The following is a 20,397-nucleotide window of genomic DNA, read 5'->3' on the forward strand; positions in this document are numbered from 1 at the left end:
GCCTGCAATGGCAATAAGGACATATCTTTCAATAATCACCCTAAATGTAAATGGACTGAATGCACCAATCAAAAGACATAGAGTAATAGAATGGATAAACAAGCAAGACCCATCTATATGCTGCTTACAAGAGACTCACCTCAAACCCAAAGACATGCACAGACTAAAAGTTAAGGGATGGAAAAAGATATTTTATGAAAACAACAAGGAGAAAAGAGCAGGTGTTGCAGTACTAGTATCAGAAAAATAGACTTCAAAATAAAGAAAGTAACGAGATAAAGAAGGACATTACATAATGATGAAGGGCTCAGTCCAACAAGAGGATATAACCATTCTAAATATATATGCACCCAACACAGGAGCACCAGCATATGTGAAACAAATACTAACAGAATTAAACGAGGAAGTAGAATGCAATGCACTCATTTTAGGAGACTTCAACACACCACTCACTCCAAAGGACAGATCCACCAGACAGAAAATAAGTAAGGACACAGAGGCACTGAACAACACGACCAAATCAAAATAGAGATCAAGCAATATATGGAAACAAAGGACAACAACAACACAAAGCTCCAAGTTCTGTGAGACACAGAGAAAGCAGTCTTAAGAGGAAAGTATATAGCAATTCAGGCATATTTAAAGAAGGAAGAAGAATCCCAAATGAATAGTCTAACGTCACAATTATCAAAATTGGAAAAAGAAGAACAAATTAGGCCTAAAGTCAGCAGGAGGGACATAATAAAGATCAGAGAAGAAATAAATAAAATTGAGAAGAAAAAAACAATAGAAAAAAATCAGTAAAACGAAGAGCTGGTTCTTTGAGAAAATTAACAAAATAGATAAATGTCTAGCCAGACTTATTAAGAGAAAAAGAGAATCAACACATCAACAGAATCAGAAAGGAAAAAGGAAAAATCACGACGAACCCCAGAGAAATACAAAGAATTACTAGAGAATACTATGAAAACCTATATGCTAACAAGCTGGAAAACCTAGAAGAAGTGGACAACTTCCTAGAAAAATACAACGTTCCAAGACTAACCAAGAAAGAAACAGAAAATCTAAACAAACCAATTACCAGCAAAGAAATTGAAACGGTAATAAAAAAACTACCCAATAACAAATGGGCCAGATGGATTTACCTCAGAATTTTATCAGACATACAGAGAAGATATAATACCCATTCTCGTTAAAGTTTTCCAAAAAACAGAATAGGAGGGAATACTACCAAACTCATTCTATGAAGCCAACATCACCCTAATACCAAAACCAGGCAAAGACCCCACCAAAAAAGATAATTACATACCAATATCTCTGATGAACATAGATGCAAAAATACTCAACAAAATATTATCAAACTGAATTCAAAAACACATCAAAAGGATCATACACTATGACCAAGGAGGATTCATCCCAGAGATGCAAGGATGGTACAACATTAGAAAATCCATCAACATCATCCACCACATAAACAAAAAGAAGGAGAAAAACCACATGATCATCTCCATAGATGCTGAAAAAGCATTTGACAAAATTCAACATCCATTCATGATAAAAGCTCTCAGCAAAATGGGCACAGAGGGCAAATACCTCAACATAATAAAGGCCATATATGATAAACCCACAGCCAACATCATACTTAACAGCAAGAAGCTGAAAGCTTTTCCTCTGAGATTGGGTACAAGACAGGGATGCTCACTCTCCCCACTTTTATTCAACATAGTACTGGAGGTCCCAGCCACAGCAATCAGACAAAACAAAGAAATACAAGGAACCCAGATTGGTAATGAAGAAATCAAACTGTCACTATTTGCAGATGACACTGATATTGTACATAAAAAACCCTAAAGAATCCACTCCAAAACTACTAGAACTAATATCTGAATTCAGCAAAGTTGCAGGATACAAAATTAATACACAGAAATCTGTTGCATTCCTATACACTAACAATGAACTAGCAGAAAGAGAAATCAGGAAAACAATTCCATTCACAATTGCATCAAAAAGAATAAAATACCTAGGAATAAACCTAACCAAGGAAGTGAAAGACCTATGCACTGGAAACTACAAGACACTCTTTTTTTTTTTTTTTTTAGATAATTATTTTTTATTGAAGGGTAGTTGACACACAGTATTACATTACATTAGTTTCAGGTGTACAACATAGTGATTCAACATTTATATACATGACAATTCTAGGTACCAGCTATCACCATACCAAGCTGTTACAATATCTTGACTATATTCATTACATCCCGGTTGCTTATTATTTTACCATTGGAAGTGTGTACTTTTTTTTTTTTTTTGTGAGGGCATCTCTCATATTTATTGATCAAATGGTTGTTAACAACAATAAAATTCTGTATAGGGGAGTCAATGCTCAATGCACAATCATTAATCCACCCCAAGCCTAATTTTCGTCAGTCTCCAATCTTCTGAGGCATAACAAACAAGTTCTTACATGGAGAACAAATTCTTACATAGTGAATAAGTTCTTACATGGTGAACAGTACAAGGGCAGCCATCACAGAAACCTTCGGTTTTGCTCATGCATTATGAACTATAAACAGTCAGTTCAAATATGAATACTCATTTGATTTTTATACTTGATTTATATGTGGATACCACATTTCTCTCTTTATTATTATCTTTAATAAAATGTTGAAGTGGTAGGTAGATACAACATAAAGGTAGAAAACATAGTTTAGTGTTGTAAGAGAGCAAATGTAGATGATCAGGTGTGTGCCTGTAGACTATGTGTTAATCCAAGCTAGACAAGGGCAATAAAACATCCACATATGCAGAAGATTTCTCTCAGAACAGGGGGGGTGAGGTTCTAAGCCTCACCTCTGTTGATCCCCAATTTCTCACCTGATGACCCCCCTGCGACTGTGCCTGTCTTAGGTTGTTCCTCCCTTGAGGAATCTTACCCGTCTCTGGCTAACCAGTCATCTTCCGGGGCCATACAGGGAAATGTAAAGTTGGTAAGTGAGAGAGAAGCCTTATTGTTTGAAATGGTTAGCTTTTTATTTCTTTGCATATTTATGCCCTGTAGCTTCTATGCCCAGCATTTGTCTTGAGGTATCTTTACCACTTGGAAGAATTATGATACTCGGTACATTTGATATGAGGCACGAATTCTATTTAAGGGTTGTAATTAGGAAGGAAGAAGAAAAGCTATAGAAGTAGCAGGCGGAAGAAAACATGGGAAGATTGATTATTTCTTTGACATATCTTCTTGTAGAGTAACTTCAGCATGTATAGGTTTTAAGCTACTACTTAAATTGCGCACACACATTAACATAATAGGAGTATAGTTACATAACCAAGGCATACCTGTAATTACCAGCCATCTCCAGTGAAACCAAGAAAACCAGTTAGGCACCTTAGGCATTTGTGAAAACTTATCTATGATATGGTGGATATTGTCCAACTGAACTTGAACAGTCTGAGAGAAATCAGACAAATTAAAACAACCCATTCCTGGGGAATGTTCACATCCCTTATGTTCTGTAGTTGTAAGATTTTGGAGCGCTACAATTTGCACTTCTCCTAATTCTTGATTGAGTTCCAACAGTATAGATCCAGTCAAATTTGTTGTTTTACTGTATGCACAGGCCAGCTTAGATATCTCCTTCCTCATTCCCATGGCAAGTCCAGGAACTGGTGGGATGAGTGCATCTACAGCTGTAGCAGTGCGTGGATCTTTGTTGGGGTTTTTTGATGATCATCTTCTGGCATGAGTCTTCCAGAGAGTGCTGATGTTGGAAGTTCTTTTTCATATCGTATCTTAGTTCATTTTCGGGGTAGCCCAATTAGGCTTTGGTCCTCTGTATAAACACAAACAGACCCTTTGCCTACACTTTTATATGCCCTTTATACTCTCGTGTAGAACTCATTGGAGGTCTCCACACAGGAACTGCCCATTTTTTTTTTTTTTGGTATCACTAATCTACACTTACATGACGAATATTATGTTTACTAGGCTCTCCCCTATACCAGGTCCCCCCTATAAACCCCTTTACAGTCACTGTCCATCAGCATAGCAAAATGTTGTAGAATCACTACTTGCTTTCTCTGTGTTGTACAGCCCTCCCTTTTCTCCTACCCCCCCATGCATGCTAATCTTAATATCCCCCTACTTCTCCCCCCCTTATCCCTCCCTACCCACCCATCCTCCCCAGTCCCTTTCCCTTTGGTACCTGTTAGTCCATTCTTGAGTTCTGTGATTCTGCTGCTGTTTTGTTCCTTCAGTTTTTCCTTTGTTCTTATATTCCACAGATAAGTGAAATCATTTGGTATTTCTCTTTCTCCGCTTGGCTTGTTTCACTGAGCATAATACCCTCCAGCTCCATCCATGTTGCTGCAAATGGTTGGATTTGCCCTTTTCTTGGCTGAGTAGTATTCCATTGTGTATATGTACCACATCTTCTTTATCCATTCATCTATCGATGGACATTTAGGTTGCTTCCAATTCTTGGCTATTGTAAATAGTGCTGCGATAAACATAGGGGTGCACTGATCTTTCTCATACTTGATTGCTGCATTCTTAGGGTAAATTCCTAGGAGTGCAATTCCTGGGTCATATGGTAGGTCTGTTTTGAGCATTTTGATGTACCTCCATACTGTTTTCCACAATGGTTGAACTAACTTACATTCCCACCAGCAGTATAGGAGGGTTCCCCTTTCTCCACAGCCTCGCCAACATTTGTTGTTGTTTGTCTTTTGGATGGCAGCCATCCTTACTGGTGTGAGGTGATACCTCATTGTAGTTTTAATTTGCATTTCTCTGATAATTAGCAATGTGGAGCATCTTTTCATGTGTCTGTTAGCCATCTGTATTTCTTTTTTGGAGAATTGTCTGTTCAGTTTCTCTGCCCATTTTTTAATTGGGTTATTTGTTTTTGTTTGTTGAGGCGTGTGAGCTCTTTATATATTCTGGACGTCAAGCCTTTATCGGATGTGTCATTTTCAAATATATTCTCCCATACTGTAGGGATCCTTTTTGTTCTATTGATGGTGTTCTTTGCTGTACAGAAGCTTGATATAGTTCCATTTTTTTTGCTTTTGTTTCCCTTGTCCGGGGAGATATGTTCAAGAAGAGGTCACTCATGTTTATGTCTAAGAGGTTTTTGCCTATGTTTTCTTCCAAGAGTTTAATGGTTTCATGACTTACATTCAGGTCTTTGATCCATTTTGAATTTACTTTTGTATATGGGGTTAGACAATGGTCCACTTTCATTCTCCTACATGTAGCTGTCCAGTTTTGCCAGCACCATGTGTTGAAGAGACTGTCATTTCGCCATTGTATGTCCATGGCTCCTTTATCAAATATTAATTGACTATATATGTCTGGGTTAATGTCTGGATTCTCTAGTCTGTTCCATTGGTCTGTGGCTCTGCTCTTGTGCCAGTACCAAATTGTCTTGATTACTATGGCTTTATAGTAGAGCTTGACGTTGGGGAGTGAGATCCCCCCTACTTTATTCTTCTTTCTCAGGATTGCTTTGGCTATTCGGGGTCTTTGGTGTTTCCATATGAATTTTTGAATTATTTGTTCCAGTTCATTGAAGAATGTTGCTGGTAGTTTCATAGGGATTGCATCAAATCTGTATATTGCTTTGGGCATAAGACACTCTTAAGAGAAATTAAAGAGGACACTAATACATGCAAATTCATCCCATGCTCTCAGGTAGGAAGAATTAATATCATCAAAATAACCATCCTGCCTAAAGCAATTTACAGATTCAATGCAACCTCTATCAAAGTACAAAAAGCATTCTTCAACGAACTGGAACAAATTGTTCTAAAATTCATATGGAAACACCAAAGACTCCCAATAGCCAAAGCAATCCTGAGAAGGAAGAATAAAGTAGGGGGGATCTCACTTCCCAACTTCAAGCTCTACAACAAAGCCACAGTAATCAAGACAATTTGGTACTGGCACAAGAACAGACCCATAGACCAATGGAACAGAATAGAGAGTCCAGATATTAACCCAAACATATATGGTCAATTAATATGTGATAAAGGAGCCATGGATATACAATGGAGAAATGACAACTTCTTCAACAGCCTAGTGTTGGCAAAACTCGACAGCTAGAGGTAAGAGAATGAAACTGGATCATTGTCTAACCCCATACACAAAGTAAATTCGAAATGGATCAAAGACCTGAATGTAAGTCATGAAACCAAAGAACTCTTAGAAAAAAACATAGGCAAAAATCTCTTGAACATATACATGAGCAACTTCTTCATGAACATATCTCCCCAGGCAAGGGAAACAAAAGCAAAAATGAACAAGTGGGACTATATCAAGCTGAAAACCTTCTGTACAGCAAAGGACACCATCAATAGAACAAAAAGACATCCTACAGTATTGGAGAATATATTCATAAATGACATATCCGAGAAGGGGTTGACATCCAAAATACATAAGGAGCTCACGCACCTCAACAACCAAAAAGCAAACAATCCAATTAAAAAATCGACAGAGGAGCTGAACAGATAGTTCTCCAAAGAAGGAATTCATATGGCCAACAGACACATGAAAAGATGCTCCACATCGTTAATCATCAGAGAAATGCAAATTAAAACCAGAAAGAGATATCACCTCACACCAGTAAGGATCACCACCATCCAAAAGACAAAGAACAACAAATGTTGGCGAGGATGTGGAGAAAGGGGAACCCTCCTAAATTGCTGGTGGGAATGTAATTTAGTTCAACCATTGTGGAAAGCAGTATGGAGGTTCCTCAAAAAACTAAAAATAGAAATACCATTTGACCCAGGAATTCCACTCCTAGGAATTTACCCTAAGAATGCAGCACTCCAGTTTGAAAAAGACATATGCACCCCTATGCTTATCGCAGCACTATTTACAATAGCCACGAAATTGGAGGCAACCTAAGAGTCCATCAGTAGATGAATGGATAAAGAAGATGTGGTACATATACAGAATGGAATATTATTCAGCCATAAGAAGAAAACAAATCCTACCATTTGCAACAACATGAATGGAGCTAGAGGGTATTATGCTCAGTGAAATAAGCCAGGTGGAGAAAGACAAGTACCAAATGATTTCACTCATCTGTGGATTATAAGAAAAAAGACAAAACTGAAGGAACAAAACAACAGTGGACTCACAGAACCCAAGGATGTGAGACAGGGACTGTGGGCTTAAACAGTAGGGCGAGGGCCTCCAGAAAAAACAAGGCAAGATATTTACAGTCAAAGCAATGTAAGAATGTAAAGTCCCTATCGAAACTCTTTGTTCAGCATTATGCAAAGTCAAGGTCACACTAATTCTCTAGGGTAAAGATACAAGAGTAGGAATATAGACATCTTCAGTGAGATCAGTTAAAGGTCAAAAGGCCAGGAGCAACTTGGCCTGGAATGTTTGAGTGTTCCGCAAGGGTATCTCAGCATAACCCGTGACTTCACTGTCAACAGCCCTAGCAAACAGACAACAACCCAGCCCACCTTGAGGGCAGGGCAGGTGGCACAAGTCCACAGCCTAAGCCCTCAATTCCCAAAAATCCTCAACTACCTATAAATCCCCTAGACAACGCACCACCCCGGGCTGTCTTGTCCCCTCCTGTTATGAGCCAGGAGCTCTGTCCTCTCACTGTCTCTCTCAATAAAAGCCTCTCCCTGGCTCTCCTACCTTGACTGTTTGCTAAGTTCATTCTTCGACTCCGCAAACAAGAACCCCAGCGTCAGAGACTAACAGTTACCAAAGGGAAAAGGACTGGGGAGGATGGGTGGAAAGGGAGGGATAAGGGGGGAAAAGGGGCATTACAATTAGCAGACATAATGTAGGTCCAGGGCATGGGGAAGGCAGTACAGCACAGAGAAGACAAGTAGTGACTCTATAGCATCCTACTATGCTGATGGACAGTGACTGTAATGGGGTATGTGGGGGGGACTTGATAATGGGGGAAGTCTAGTAACCATAATGTTGCTCATGTAATTGTACATTAATGATACCAAAAAAAAAAAAAAGCCCAGCAGGTGTTAACAGGCCCTTAGAGAATCACCCAGTTCTCACTTCCCATTTTGCAGATCAGGAAATTGAGGCCCAGAGAGTGGAAAGGGCTTGCCCCAATCACATGGTAATGAATGGCAGATCCAGCACAAATGGTTCCTGACCACACTGCTCAAGGCCTAAACCACAGAGGAGCTTGGGAAGGCAGTGTAGATGGGCTGAGAGCCAAGGGCAGTGTTCTTCACCCCGATGCAGGCCTGAGAGGTGGCCCACTCTGAGGGTGGAGAAACTGAGGCTCTGAACCTCCAGTGGCCAGACAAGCCTGGTTGCAGAAGAGAAAGAACGCTGAGCTACCATGTGGGCTTTGCTGCTGTTCTGGAGCTGGGACTCTGTGCCCAGGAACAGGAGGGGTGGGGGGACAGGAGAAGACAGAGGCGGTCCTATCCAGGAACTGCAGGGAAGGTGTCAGCATCAGTTCCCCCAGACTCTGAAATCTGGAAGTTCCCTGAGGTTGAGGCAAAGTTAGGGGATGGAGGCAGTGACAGCCTCTGAGCTCCTTCTCAGAAAAATAAATAAATAAATAAAAAGATTGCTTTTTAAAACCCAAGAGGTTAAGTACAGTTCTTAAATTCTTTAGCAAAGAGACAATAAATCAGCCTACGTTGAGGGCCGGGCAGGCAGTTTGACTGATATGCTCCCAGATGAGGAAGCTGCTATGCTGGAAAAAAATCTGCAGTAAATTTCTTGTTATATTTTGCAGAATTACCTAGACTGATGAGAAAAGAGACTAATGTCTTATCAAGAATGAACATTCTAAGACCACTTCACAAGTCCACACCCCTAGCCCTTTATCAAATTTCTAAAAATCCTCAACCACCTATAAATCCCCTAGACAACACAGAACTATGGACTCTCTTGCCCCTCATGACCTGAGCCGGGAGCTCTGTCCTCTCACTTTTATCGCTAAATAAAAGCCTCTCTCTTGCTCTCCTACCTTGAGTGTTTGCAAAGTTTATTCCTCGACTGCAAACAAGAACCCCGGTATCAACTGGACCTTGGGAAACACACTATGAGCCCTTGTTAGACTGGCTAAGGTGAGCCTGCAGGAAGTTCGGGAAGGGGAACCCAGAGATGCTCCATCTGGAGGCAGCTGACTTGTGCAGTCTCAGGAAAGGTCTAGGCTCTGCTTGACCCACAAGGCCTCTGTGCCACAGGCTTGTCCTTCCTTGAGGCCTGGGGCTCTACCTTTAGTTCCCCTCGTTACCCAGTCATTGGCTGTGGTGAGTAGTCGTAGTGATGACAGTGTAACCCCTTGGGTGACCGAGTGCACGTCAGCAGAGACAATTCCCCAGAAAAAGGAGGGAACAACACCCACAGCACTGGGGGGAATGAGCAACCTAGCCAGGTAGAGGGCATCTGGGTGGTTTATATATCACCTCCAAAACAGGCTAGAAATCCAATAAACTCCACTCCAACCCTACTGCCACCACCCTGATCCATACCGTTGTCTGTCACCTGGAACACTCGAAAGCCTTCTCACTGCCTCCACACATACCCCTGCAAACAGATCTACATCTAATACATAGCCAAAGTGGTCCTCAAAACCTGTTGGTCTTATCCCCACACTTGAAAGGTACAATGACAGTAAAATTCAAATTCTTCACTAGACCTACAGAAGTGGCCGTTACTTTACTTTGCCCATCTGTCCCCTTGCTGTGTTTTGGCTACACTGGTTTTGTTTCCAGACTACTCACATCTTTTCTACCCCAGGGCTCTTAAAGATTTTTTCTGCCTGCTGTGTTCTTCCTACTTTATGCCTGACTCTGTTTATCCTCAGGTCTTAAGTTTCACTTTCTCCAGGTTTGCCCTTACCTTTCAATCTCTTTGCCTAGTTAATTTGTCAGATATAACTTCAAATATTTTCTCAGCTACAGCAGATCCCCTTATGCTCATACCACTCTGCACTTCACATCTATCGCATTTATTGTAATTTATATTTCTATTTATTTGACTCTCAAAAAGTCTTACTTTCTTAAGTTACAAGTGTTCCAGAACCAAGTGTTTTGTCTGCTGCTATGTGTCAGGTACTAGGCATATAGCAAGTACTGAATAAACAACTAGGTGAATAAATGAATAAATCAATCAGGCACCCTGCAAGTCATAAGATGGGTCAGCTATGATCTTTAGACTACCAGCTTTAGGAAGCAAATAGTCACAGATCCACAAGATATGTTTTATAAAGGTGGCATGTATAGAATGTCATGTTTCAGGGAGCCAAGAACAAGGAGGCCATACCAGGGGTGAGGTTTGCCAGATGACAAAGTACAGGCAGATCCAGGCTGGGAGATGAAGAGGTGTGAGGAGGGAGAGGAGGGAAGGTAGCTGGAGATGATGTGCAGGCAGGATCCGGGAGGCTCTGCTGGGTCCCCCCAGGAGTCAGGGATCCGTCTGGTCTCTACTTCCCAGAGCAGGCTCACAGAAAAGCACGAGTCTCACGAGGTTTGGTTTGGTTTTGCTTTTGATAAACACTGAGCACTTTCGGAGTTAAAACATACTCCCAAGTCTGTATATGTGTGTTGTCTCATTTATTTTCACATTTTCCCCATTCACAGATGATTAAACAGGCTCCGAGGTGGGAGGGAGCTCACTTGAGGTCAAATAGTTAATAAAAGATGGAGCCAATGTTCTGACTCAACAGCTGGAAACAGCAATTTCTTAAATATTCCAAGTTAAAATGCCAATTTAATTTGGAAAATGTTGAGTTCATCAAGGACACTTTTTCAAACTTTTAACTTTCAAACTTAAGCGAAAGGTTTTATCTCATTAGTGGACTGTGAAATTAATTTAGTGGGTTGGGACCAACATAAAAAAGTATGTCATACACCTGAAACCAGTAATACTGTATGTCAACTATATTTCAATTAAAAAATGATTTAAAAAAATAAAAGCAACAGAACATACCAGAGGGCATCACACAGTCCATACAACTTTTATTTGTTATATCTATACACTTAACCATTCTAGAAAGCTGGCCTAAAATATGATGGCACACCAGGCTGCCAGGGGGCTAAGGAAAGCAGCCTTTCTTTGACTCACTGAATTTGAATTTGGGGAATAACTGATTCTTGGCCCAGGCGGCTATTTGTCTAAGACTCCTTCTGAGGCTTGTTTACTGTCAATCGTGTTCTCTTTTAATGAGACTATTTCAACTGCTGTTTGATTAGGACACTTTTTTTTTTCCTTTGAGGAGACAATGAATTATTTATTTTCCTTTGTTCACTTTCCTGTATTTCCAAAGTATTCTAAGTGATGGACATGCTCTATGCCTTTTTTTTTTTTTTTGGTATCATTAATTTACAATTACATGAGGAACATTGTGTTTTCAGGACACTGGTTTTAAAGCTAAATGTGTCTTTTCCCAAAACTTGTCACATGTTCAGACTGAGATCACACAAAATTATATTTCTTATTGTAAGTGTATGGACTTCAGAGAAAAATTGGTAAACACATTAAGAAAGATTAAAATTGACAGTAATAGTACCACCCAAAGAGAGACGATATTATACCCATTTCTATGCCATGTTTTTTCTATTGAGGTGATTTTCTTCAGAAAAATGGGATACTATTGGCACCATTTTATGTTAACATTTTTAGTCCTTAAATATATTTCTGATAATTTTTAATGGTTGTGCTTCATCGTAAGGACAGCCAATAATTTAACCGGTATCCTTAGGGCACATTTTCAATTTTTCCCTTTTAACACTGCTGTGAAGATCCCTGTAATTAATTTTTTGCAAATATCCATAACTTACTTATGCTAAATTCTTCAAAGTGGCATTTCTAGGTCAGAGGGTATATATACTTTTAAGGTTTGTTATGTACCAATTTGCCCTCCTACGCACTGTGTATACACATTTTTTAATCCATTAGGCTCTTTTCTTGTAACATGTCTGGCTCCCTGTATTTATTTTGTGGCCCAAGGAGGGAAAGGAGGAAAGAGCTAAGCACCACTTAAGGCAATCTTGGGCAATGTGATCCATTTCTGCCTCAATTCCCTCATCTGAAAAGTAGAGAATAATTGGATTCCCCACTTCGTAGGATTGTAGGGAGGATTAAATAGACTAATAAACATAATGTACTTAAAACTATGCCCAACATACAGTAGTGGCATTTACCACCATTCCCAGTGTTACCTTCCCTTCACTGTTTCTTCAGCAAATGCTGCCTTTCACCTTAGCAAATGAAGACACATGTAAAAGCCAATCCATTGGTCTTGGCAGTCTATTTATTCTTCTTGTATAAGTATTTGCTATAATGAGGTAGTTTCCCCACTCTCCCTCCCAGTTCTCTACCGCTCCTAAAAACATCTTAAGTCTCCAGGAACCTCCTGGGTCACTTCTAACCACTAGATGGCCGAGCTGTAGGGTGATTATTTCCTTAGGCAAGCAAACATTTGAGCCTCTAATACGGTATTTCCTGGGGCTGGAATATCAACAGGAAATTCTGTGGGAAAGAGCTCTGCCAAAACACTCATTCCAAGGAAGGGAATGGTAAACTGATCAATTTGCCTAGGCCTGTGCTACATCCTGTAACCTCCACATGCAGTCGGGCTGCAGGCTCACCCACAGGCAGGTCGCTCTGACCAGTCCTCTGGGTTACTGAGCCAAGGAGCCCAGATGTGACCTTCTGTGAGAGAACCAGACATACAAAAATTCGCACTTCCAAAGCAGCTGGGCCATTTATTGGCATTTGGAAAACACTTCTTTAAACGAGGGGGAGGGGGACCCTTGAGACTCAAGTCTCACCCATTTTCATGAAAACTTGCGACCTAACTCTCCATCATCTGTACACAGCTTAATCATGAACAGGAGCCAAGTATTCATGTTAAATAACCTGAACCAAACGTCCCACCACAAAATAATAAAGGCAAAGCTGCGGGGAGGGCAGGGGCGCAACGTCCGCGCCCTACACTGCCATGTTTCAAACACAAAAGAACCTAACAATTCCTCAGTGTAGAACAAAACCGCTTCCCACTGTCTCTTCAGGCAGTCATTTAGTTATCAACAGTCCAAGAGGTAAGAAAATTTCGGGGGGGACAGGGGCGTACCCTTCGGCTCTGTGCGTGGACTTGCAGCCGAGGGGCCAAGTCCTTTCCTGGGGAGAGCGCCCTGAGAATCCCACGCATCAGGTCTCGGCTTTCCGTCTATAAAATGCAGCCGTGGGGGGCAACGCCCACTAGGCCTCCAGGTCGAAGTCGTCGCGCTCCTCGTTGTACTCCAGCACGTGCCGCTTGATCTTGGACGAGTCAACCCAGGTGACGTAGTCCTCCATGCTGCGCGTGACAAGGAAGGCGGGGTCGGTGACCACGTCCGGGCCCACGCGCACGTGGCCCTGCTCCACGAAAGCCACGGCGGCCTGGAGGTGCTGCGCCATGCGCAGTTTAAGGAGCACGGTGGGCAGGCGGCGGCGGCAGAAAGATGAGGCCGTGACGAAGTCGCAAAGCTCCAGCGAGCCGCGCGTGGGCACCAGGCCGAGGGCATACAGCTTGTCCAGCAGCGCGGCCGAAGCGCGCACACGAAACGGGTCTCTCTCGGGCAGGTCGCGCAGGCGCCGCGCCAGCTCACGCACGGCACGGCTCAACTGGTTGTAGCGCGTGTAGTCCTCGCGCCGCTGCAGCCGATAACGCCGCAACACGCGCAGCTCGTGCAGATTGTGGTCGGTGACCTCCCAGTTCAGGAAGTCCACCTGCTTCAGCAGCTTCTGCTCGTGGAACTTAAGCTTCCGCACCATGATGGCGACTCCGGGTGCCTCAAGGCTGGAGGCTGAGGGCGCCTTTCCCAGCCGGGGAGACTTCCGCCCCAGCGCCCGAGGGCCCGGGGAACCCTGGGCCAATGAAAGAGAGGCCCAGTGCCACGCCCTCGATCTCCATTGGTCAGAGTGGGGTTTCGCTTCACATCTGTATCTCGCGTTTCTTCTCTTCACATTCGCGAGGGGAGGAGCATCTGAGGCGCCTGAGGGGGGCGGGGCCCGAGGGGCGGGGCCCGAGGCAAGTCTGCGCGGACCTTACTTTGCAATACCTTCCTGGTCTGATCATGCCTCTAGTTCATCGTTTTTCTGCCTTTCAAGGACTCTCAGAAGAGTCTCCCCGACAGGAACTAAAGAGGCCCGTTCCGGGCAGGAGGGGTGACCGCCGCGCTGGTTTGATTGGGTTTACTGTGTTGACTGACCGTTGGGAGCCTCCCATTTCGTGGGGAGCCGCCTCGAGCTGGGGGTCCCCGCCGCTCGCCAGCGCAGGGCTTCCGCCAGGCGGGCGAACGGTTCCCCCCTGCCAAGTGGGGCTGGGCGCCGCCGAACCTATGAAATACTGATTCCCGGGCCACTTCCTTCACTCAAAGGGACTCGGGGTCTACACGGGAGCCACCTGAAACCTGTATTGCTAACAAGAACGCCAGGTGATTCATAAAACCCAGCAAGTGCGAGAAACTGGGATATCAAGTGCAAGTCCTGATCCTTAGTCTGAGCTCAAACGAATCAGCCTGACAGGGTGGATTTCTGGTCATCGAGTATTGAGTTCACAAATTTCACGTGGTGTCGGCTAGTTGTATCTATAAATTATACCTGAGTGCAGTGATACAGGGCTCTCGCCTCTCTATTTGCCCAGGCCTTTGACGCCACCTAGCTTCTTGTCTGATCATTTTGTTTTATTTCTGTATACATTTCATTGTCTTTTTAAATATAATACTTGCTATATGGAAAATAATGTAAGTAGCATATGTTAATTATAAAGTATAATGAATACTTATGAACTGAATAGGCAGTTTATGAAAACGTCATAAGGACATTTCAACTACCTATTCCAGCCGCCTTCCAGTCAGAGGTAAAGTACCTACTCTCCTAAATTTTATATTTACTTTTCCCTTTTGTTTCAAAAGAAAAATAGTTTTATCATTAAACATGCATCCCTAAATATATTGAGAACCTTCTAACTCAAAGTATAGCCTTACTCAAAGCAGAGAGCTTGTTGGAAATGCAGAATTTCAGGCTCCATTCCTGACCTACAGATAGAGAATCTGCATTTAACAAGATCCCCAGGTAATGTGTATATACACTGGCATTTGAGAAGTGTTGCTTAGAAAAGATCACACCATATGGGGTTTATTATATGTAGCTGTAGTTTTTTTTTATTACTGCATAATATTCCATCATTTGGCTCTATCCAAGTTATTAATCATTTTTCCTGTTGGAATTTTTTGGAAGGAACTATTTTTAGCAGTGCTACTGACATTCTTATAGGTCTCCTGTTGGATTAAGCAGTGGCTTCTGGTATACCTCTTGGAACAGAATTGCTGAGTTGTAAAGTATGTGCATGTTCACCCTTACTAGATATTGCTAAATTGTTTTCCAAAGGGGTTGTGCCAATTTATACTCCTCTGGCAGTGCATGAGAATTACTCCCTTTGCTCCTCATTCTCACCAATGCTGTTTGTTCATTTTTTTTAAAGATGTTTGCCAATCTGGTGAGTGTGTGATAGTATTTCATTGTGATTTTAATTTGCATTTCTCTTATAAATAAAGGTTTCATACGTGTTTCCTCCTCTATGTAATGCATCTTCATGTCTTTTGTTTATTTTTCTATTGGATTGTGAGGTAAGTGGAATAATGGCCCACCAAAGACTTCCACCCAGAACCTGTTAATATGTTACCTCACATGACAAAAGGGGTTTGGCAAATGTGATTAATATAGGGATCTTGAGATGGTGAGATTATTCTGGATTATCTGGATCAGTCCCATGTAATCACAAGGGGCTTTATAAGTAAAAGAGGGAGTTGGAAGAGTCAGAGGTGATGGGATGATGAAAGCATAAGTCTGATGTGATTGCTGGCTTTGAAGATGAAAGGGGCTAGGAGCAGAGGAATGTGGGCAGCCTCTAGGAGTTAGAAAAGGCAAGGAACGGATTTTTCCTCTAGTGCCTCTAGAGGCTCACACAGCCTCTAAGAAACACAGTCCTGCTGCCACCTTGATTTTAGCCCAGTGAGATCTAGGTCTCCAATGGATTTCTGGATTCTGATCTCTAGTACTGTAAAAGACCAAATTTGTGTTATTTTCTGCCATTAAGTTTGTGGTAATTTGTTACAGCTGCAAGAGAAAACTAATTGCTTGCTTTTTTTCTAATTGATTTGAAGATGTTCTTTCTATATTCTGGATATTAATCCTTAACCAGTTACATGTGGTGCAAATATATTCGCTAAGTTTGCATTGCATGGTCAGCCCAGCCTCACTCTCTCTATCCTCAGCCCTTACTCAACATATTTGCAGCAGGATTCTTGGTAAACTTTTTTCCCAGAAAATAAACATAATAAATAAGTTAAACTATATGTGTTATCAGGTGGTAAGTATTATAAAACAAAACTGAGCCGGATATAGGAGAGCTTGGGGCAAAGATGGGCTGTAATTTTAAATAGATCATGACAAGGTAGGTCTTATTGAGAAGGTGATACTTCATAGGGGTTTAGCCATGTGGCTGTCTGGCAGAAGAGCATTTCAAAAAGAGGAAACAGACAGAAATGTGCCTGGCATGTCAGAAGAGGAGTAACAAAGCCATCTTGGCTGGAGCAGAGTGAGCTAGGTTGGGAGGACACTGGGCTCAGAGTCTCATAAACCTGTAAGGACTTTGGGTTTTATGTTGAGTGAGATGAGGATACTGAAGGGCTCTGAGAGAGGATTGACATCTAACTTACATTTTAGAAGGATCACTCTGACTGCTGTGTTGAGAACAGATTATTGGGAGGCAGGGTTGGAAACTTAACAGACCATTAGGAAGCTGTTGCAGTGATTCAGGTGAGAAAGATGGTGTCTGGGACCAGGACAGCAGTCCCAGGATGCTGATAAGAGAAGAATCCCAGGGTGGGAGAGTCCCGGCTCAGGCGCCCTCCTTGCAACCCTGCACTTTGACCTGAGCAAGTAGAAGAAAGTACTCAACATTTGAGATAGGGAAGTCTGCCAAGTAGAACAGGTTTGGTGGGCAAGATTAACATTTTGAACATGTTGGGTTAGAGATGCCTGTTTGACAGCCAAGGGGATATGTCAGGGGAAAATATGTGAGTCTGGAATTTTAGAGAAAGGCCTGGGCTGAAAATTTTAAAAATTGGGGCATTACTGGCAGATAGATGATGTTCCAACCCATGAGCCTGCGTGAATCATCAAAGGAATGAATATGAATAGAAAGGACAAGAGGACCACTCTATACTGTAGTCACTCTAGTGTTAAGAATTATTTGGGAGAATAGGATGAACCAGTGAGGTAGAAGGGAAGCCAAGAAAGTATGGTCTCCCCAGTGCAAGTGAAGAGTGTGTCTGGGGAAGGAGTGAGCAGTCAACCTGGTTAAATGCTGCTGTGAGGTTGAGTAAGAGGAAGAGTGAGAACGAGGGGGAAAGTCCCAGCTGGAGGGCGTAGGCAAGGCTCCAGGGCATAGCCAGGAAAGGGGCTGAAGCCTTTTCCTTGCTTTAGGCACCTGTTCCTCCAGGAAGCCTTCCTTGCTTCTTGCTCTACCCAGACTGGGATAGGTGCCCTCCCATGCACATTTCATGGCAGTGGGCACACTGGTAGCATCTGTCTACTTGTCCTAACATGTCTGAGCTTTTGGAAGCTCAGAATAACCACTAGGTCATTGATGACCTTGGCAAGAAGAATTTCAGTGGAGTGTGAGGGTGAAAGGCTAGCTTGAAGGGTTAAGAAGAAAACCGGAGGAAAGAAATCGCAAGCAGCTAGTAGAGATGGCTATTTTGAGGCATCTTGCTGCAAAGACAACAATACCTTTGCACATTACCCTTGTGCTACTTCAGGCCCTCATCATCTCCTAACTGCATTACTAGAGTAATAGTCCAGTATGTCTTCCATGCTGCCACCAGCAGGGTCAGCCTGGAAACCACTGGTGACAGTTCTTCTTTGCTGACAAGTTTCCTAAAGAGGAAGGCTGGATGCCTGGATGGGGGATGGATGATGTTTCCTGTGCACAAATCAGGGTCCCAGCAGGAAAGAGAGAACACACTCAAATTAGAATAATATGGAGATAATTTATAAAGGGACTTTATAAGTAATGGGTATAGGGTATAGGGCAAGCACAAAGGTTATTTCAGTTTCCTGAGACTAGTAACCAGGGGCTGTTACCAGTAGGCTTGAGGAGAGTTCTGGGAGGGAGGGAATGGATGATGCAGGTTCTGGAAATCTCTGTGAGGCTGAGGCTGAAAAGTGAGTTTTCCTCAAGACCCTGGAAATAAGGGTGGCCCCCGAGAGTTAGAAAAATCCACTCAGAATAGATGTGGGAGTAAATCCAAGATGTTCTATAAATGTGTGACTGAAGTGTTTGAACATCAAAGTGATGACTTGGGTCCCTGAAGGGGGGCTGGACTAGGACCCTGGTTGGGTGACCAGAAATCCCATTGATTGTATTAAGTGAGCGAATAAAGGTTTACAACATTGTCGAGCACTAAGGAAGTAGTTGCTATTGTTAAAACCTAGCTTGGAGAGAGGCTATGTGAACCAAAGAGAGATCGTAGAAAAGGGGCATCCCAAAAGCAGTTGGGTCTGAACTGAGTCCTTAAAATCAAGGCTGTCTCAATGGCATAGAATAAGATCTCAAGATTTTTTGGCCGAGAGACATGCTGTATCATCCCCTCTTCCCATCCCGGGGGTTCCAGTTTCACTGGGCTAAACGGGTAACTGAGCCTCCCAAGGAGCACTCCAAACTGCCTGGATGTATTGATACAGAAATTAAGGTCTGCCTGACCGTTGTAGTTCTCTGTGCCAAATAATACCTGGGTTTCTGGGCTTTGTACGTAAGCCTTCGGGTCAAAAACAAGCCCTGAATAGGGAACTGGATCTACTCGTTGCATCAGTGAAATGTATTTTGGAGTCAAGAGGCCGGCAAATCACACTCCCTCAAAACAGCTGAAGTGCCCACGTTTAGCAGGACTACCTTGTGTCAGTTAATACGCAATACATAGGAGTAGTGAGAATGAGGGGGAAAGTCTCAGCTAGAGAAGTAGGCAAGGCTCCAGGGCATAGCCAGGAAAGGGAGTAAGGGCTGGAGCCTTTTCCTTGCTTTAGGCACCTGCTCCTCCAGGAAGCCTTCCTTGCTTCTTGCTCTACCCAGACTGGGATAGGTGCCCTCCCATGCACATTTCATGGCAATGGTCACACTGGGAGCATCTGTCTACTTGTCCCAACACGTTTGAGCTTTTGGAAGGTAAGAACAATGTCTTACTGTCTTTGTAGTTAGGAGGCCTGGTACAGAGTAATGACTCACTGCATTCCTTGAGTACATGATTGAATGAATGAGACAGAAACAGAATGGATGAATTAAGGACAAGAGGGTGGCCTATAAACCTTCCGGAGCAGGAACCCCGGCTGCCTTGTTGTGTTGTAATCCCCAGGGTCCAGCACAGTGCCTGGCAGTCAGTGTCCAAAGTGTTCTGGAGGAACTGACCGGAAGTCAAATGCCCTTGCCTCTTCCTGGAAGCCTGCGCTGACTACCTCTCTCTCCTTGGTGCTGCTGGCAAAGACGGAACATCCAGTTCCTGCCGCTACACAAAGCAGCACGGAACCGGGTCGTGCCGGGGCTTGTTCCCTGTCGCTACAGACACAGGGGCTTGATTTTCTCCCTGAAGTCAGTCTCCCGAGGCAGCGGTGTTTTTGGTCTGCTTAGGGTACTAGGACTCGCAGCGGCCAGTAATCCCAGGCCGCCCAAGTTTCTTCCTCGAGGGTGCTGCTGGCTCCGGGTCCTTCCTTGGGAGAACAATTCCTGGGCTGCGTCACAGCCCGATCCCGCGGGCGTAGGGGTGGGGGGCAGGGGACTGGGAAGGGGGTGTCTGCGGCTCCCCTCGTCCGCCTTCTCAACCCCCTTCCTCGGGTCCCGGCTCAGGCGCCCTCCTTGCAACCCCGCACTTGGAAACTTTGTCCTCCACTTGCGTCACGGAAAAGGCAGGAGGATTACGGAGCCCTAGAGGCGAGGCGGCGGCAGCGCGGCGCTCAAACTCCCGGGGGCGAGGCGTGTCTCCCCGCGAGGGGGGACGGGCTGGGGGTGCGCCGCCCCGGGAGCCGGTCTTGGAGGCCCGCGGCCCCCTGGTGGGTCCCGGGTCGTCGTCTCTCGCAAGCCATCGCAGCGCCACTGCGAGAGGGCGAGCGGCCGGAGGAGAGGAGCCAGGGGCAGGCGGGGCGCGGGCCGCGGGAGGGCGGAGCCGGGTCGTCCCTGCCCGGCCCGCACGCACGGAAGTGCCGGGAGTTCGCCCGGTTCCCCGGCCTGCCCTCCTCCGCCTCCCTCCCCATCTCCCTCCCCCAGGCTGTTCCCTCCTCCCCCCGGACGCCGCCTCCCGGAATCCTTTTTTCCCCCTTCTTCTTCTGTTTTGGAG

General features: G+C 43.9%; 1 protein-coding gene across 1 annotated transcript; it reads right to left on the reverse strand.

Moving 5' to 3' along the window:
* Window positions 1-12,702: 12,702 nt before the first annotated feature.
* On the reverse strand, window positions 12,703-13,921 carry IMP3 (IMP U3 small nucleolar ribonucleoprotein 3). The gene has a single exon (XM_036907635.2). It carries the CDS (start codon window positions 13,778-13,780, stop codon window positions 13,226-13,228), a length of 555 nt encoding a protein of 184 aa, XP_036763530.1. The 5' UTR covers window positions 13,781-13,921; the 3' UTR covers window positions 12,703-13,225.
* Window positions 13,922-20,397: the final 6,476 nt, after the last annotated feature.

The sequence above is a fragment of the Manis pentadactyla genome, chromosome 11 (assembly GCF_030020395.1).
Source record: "Manis pentadactyla isolate mManPen7 chromosome 11, mManPen7.hap1, whole genome shotgun sequence".
Taxonomy (NCBI): domain Eukaryota; kingdom Metazoa; phylum Chordata; class Mammalia; order Pholidota; family Manidae; genus Manis; species Manis pentadactyla.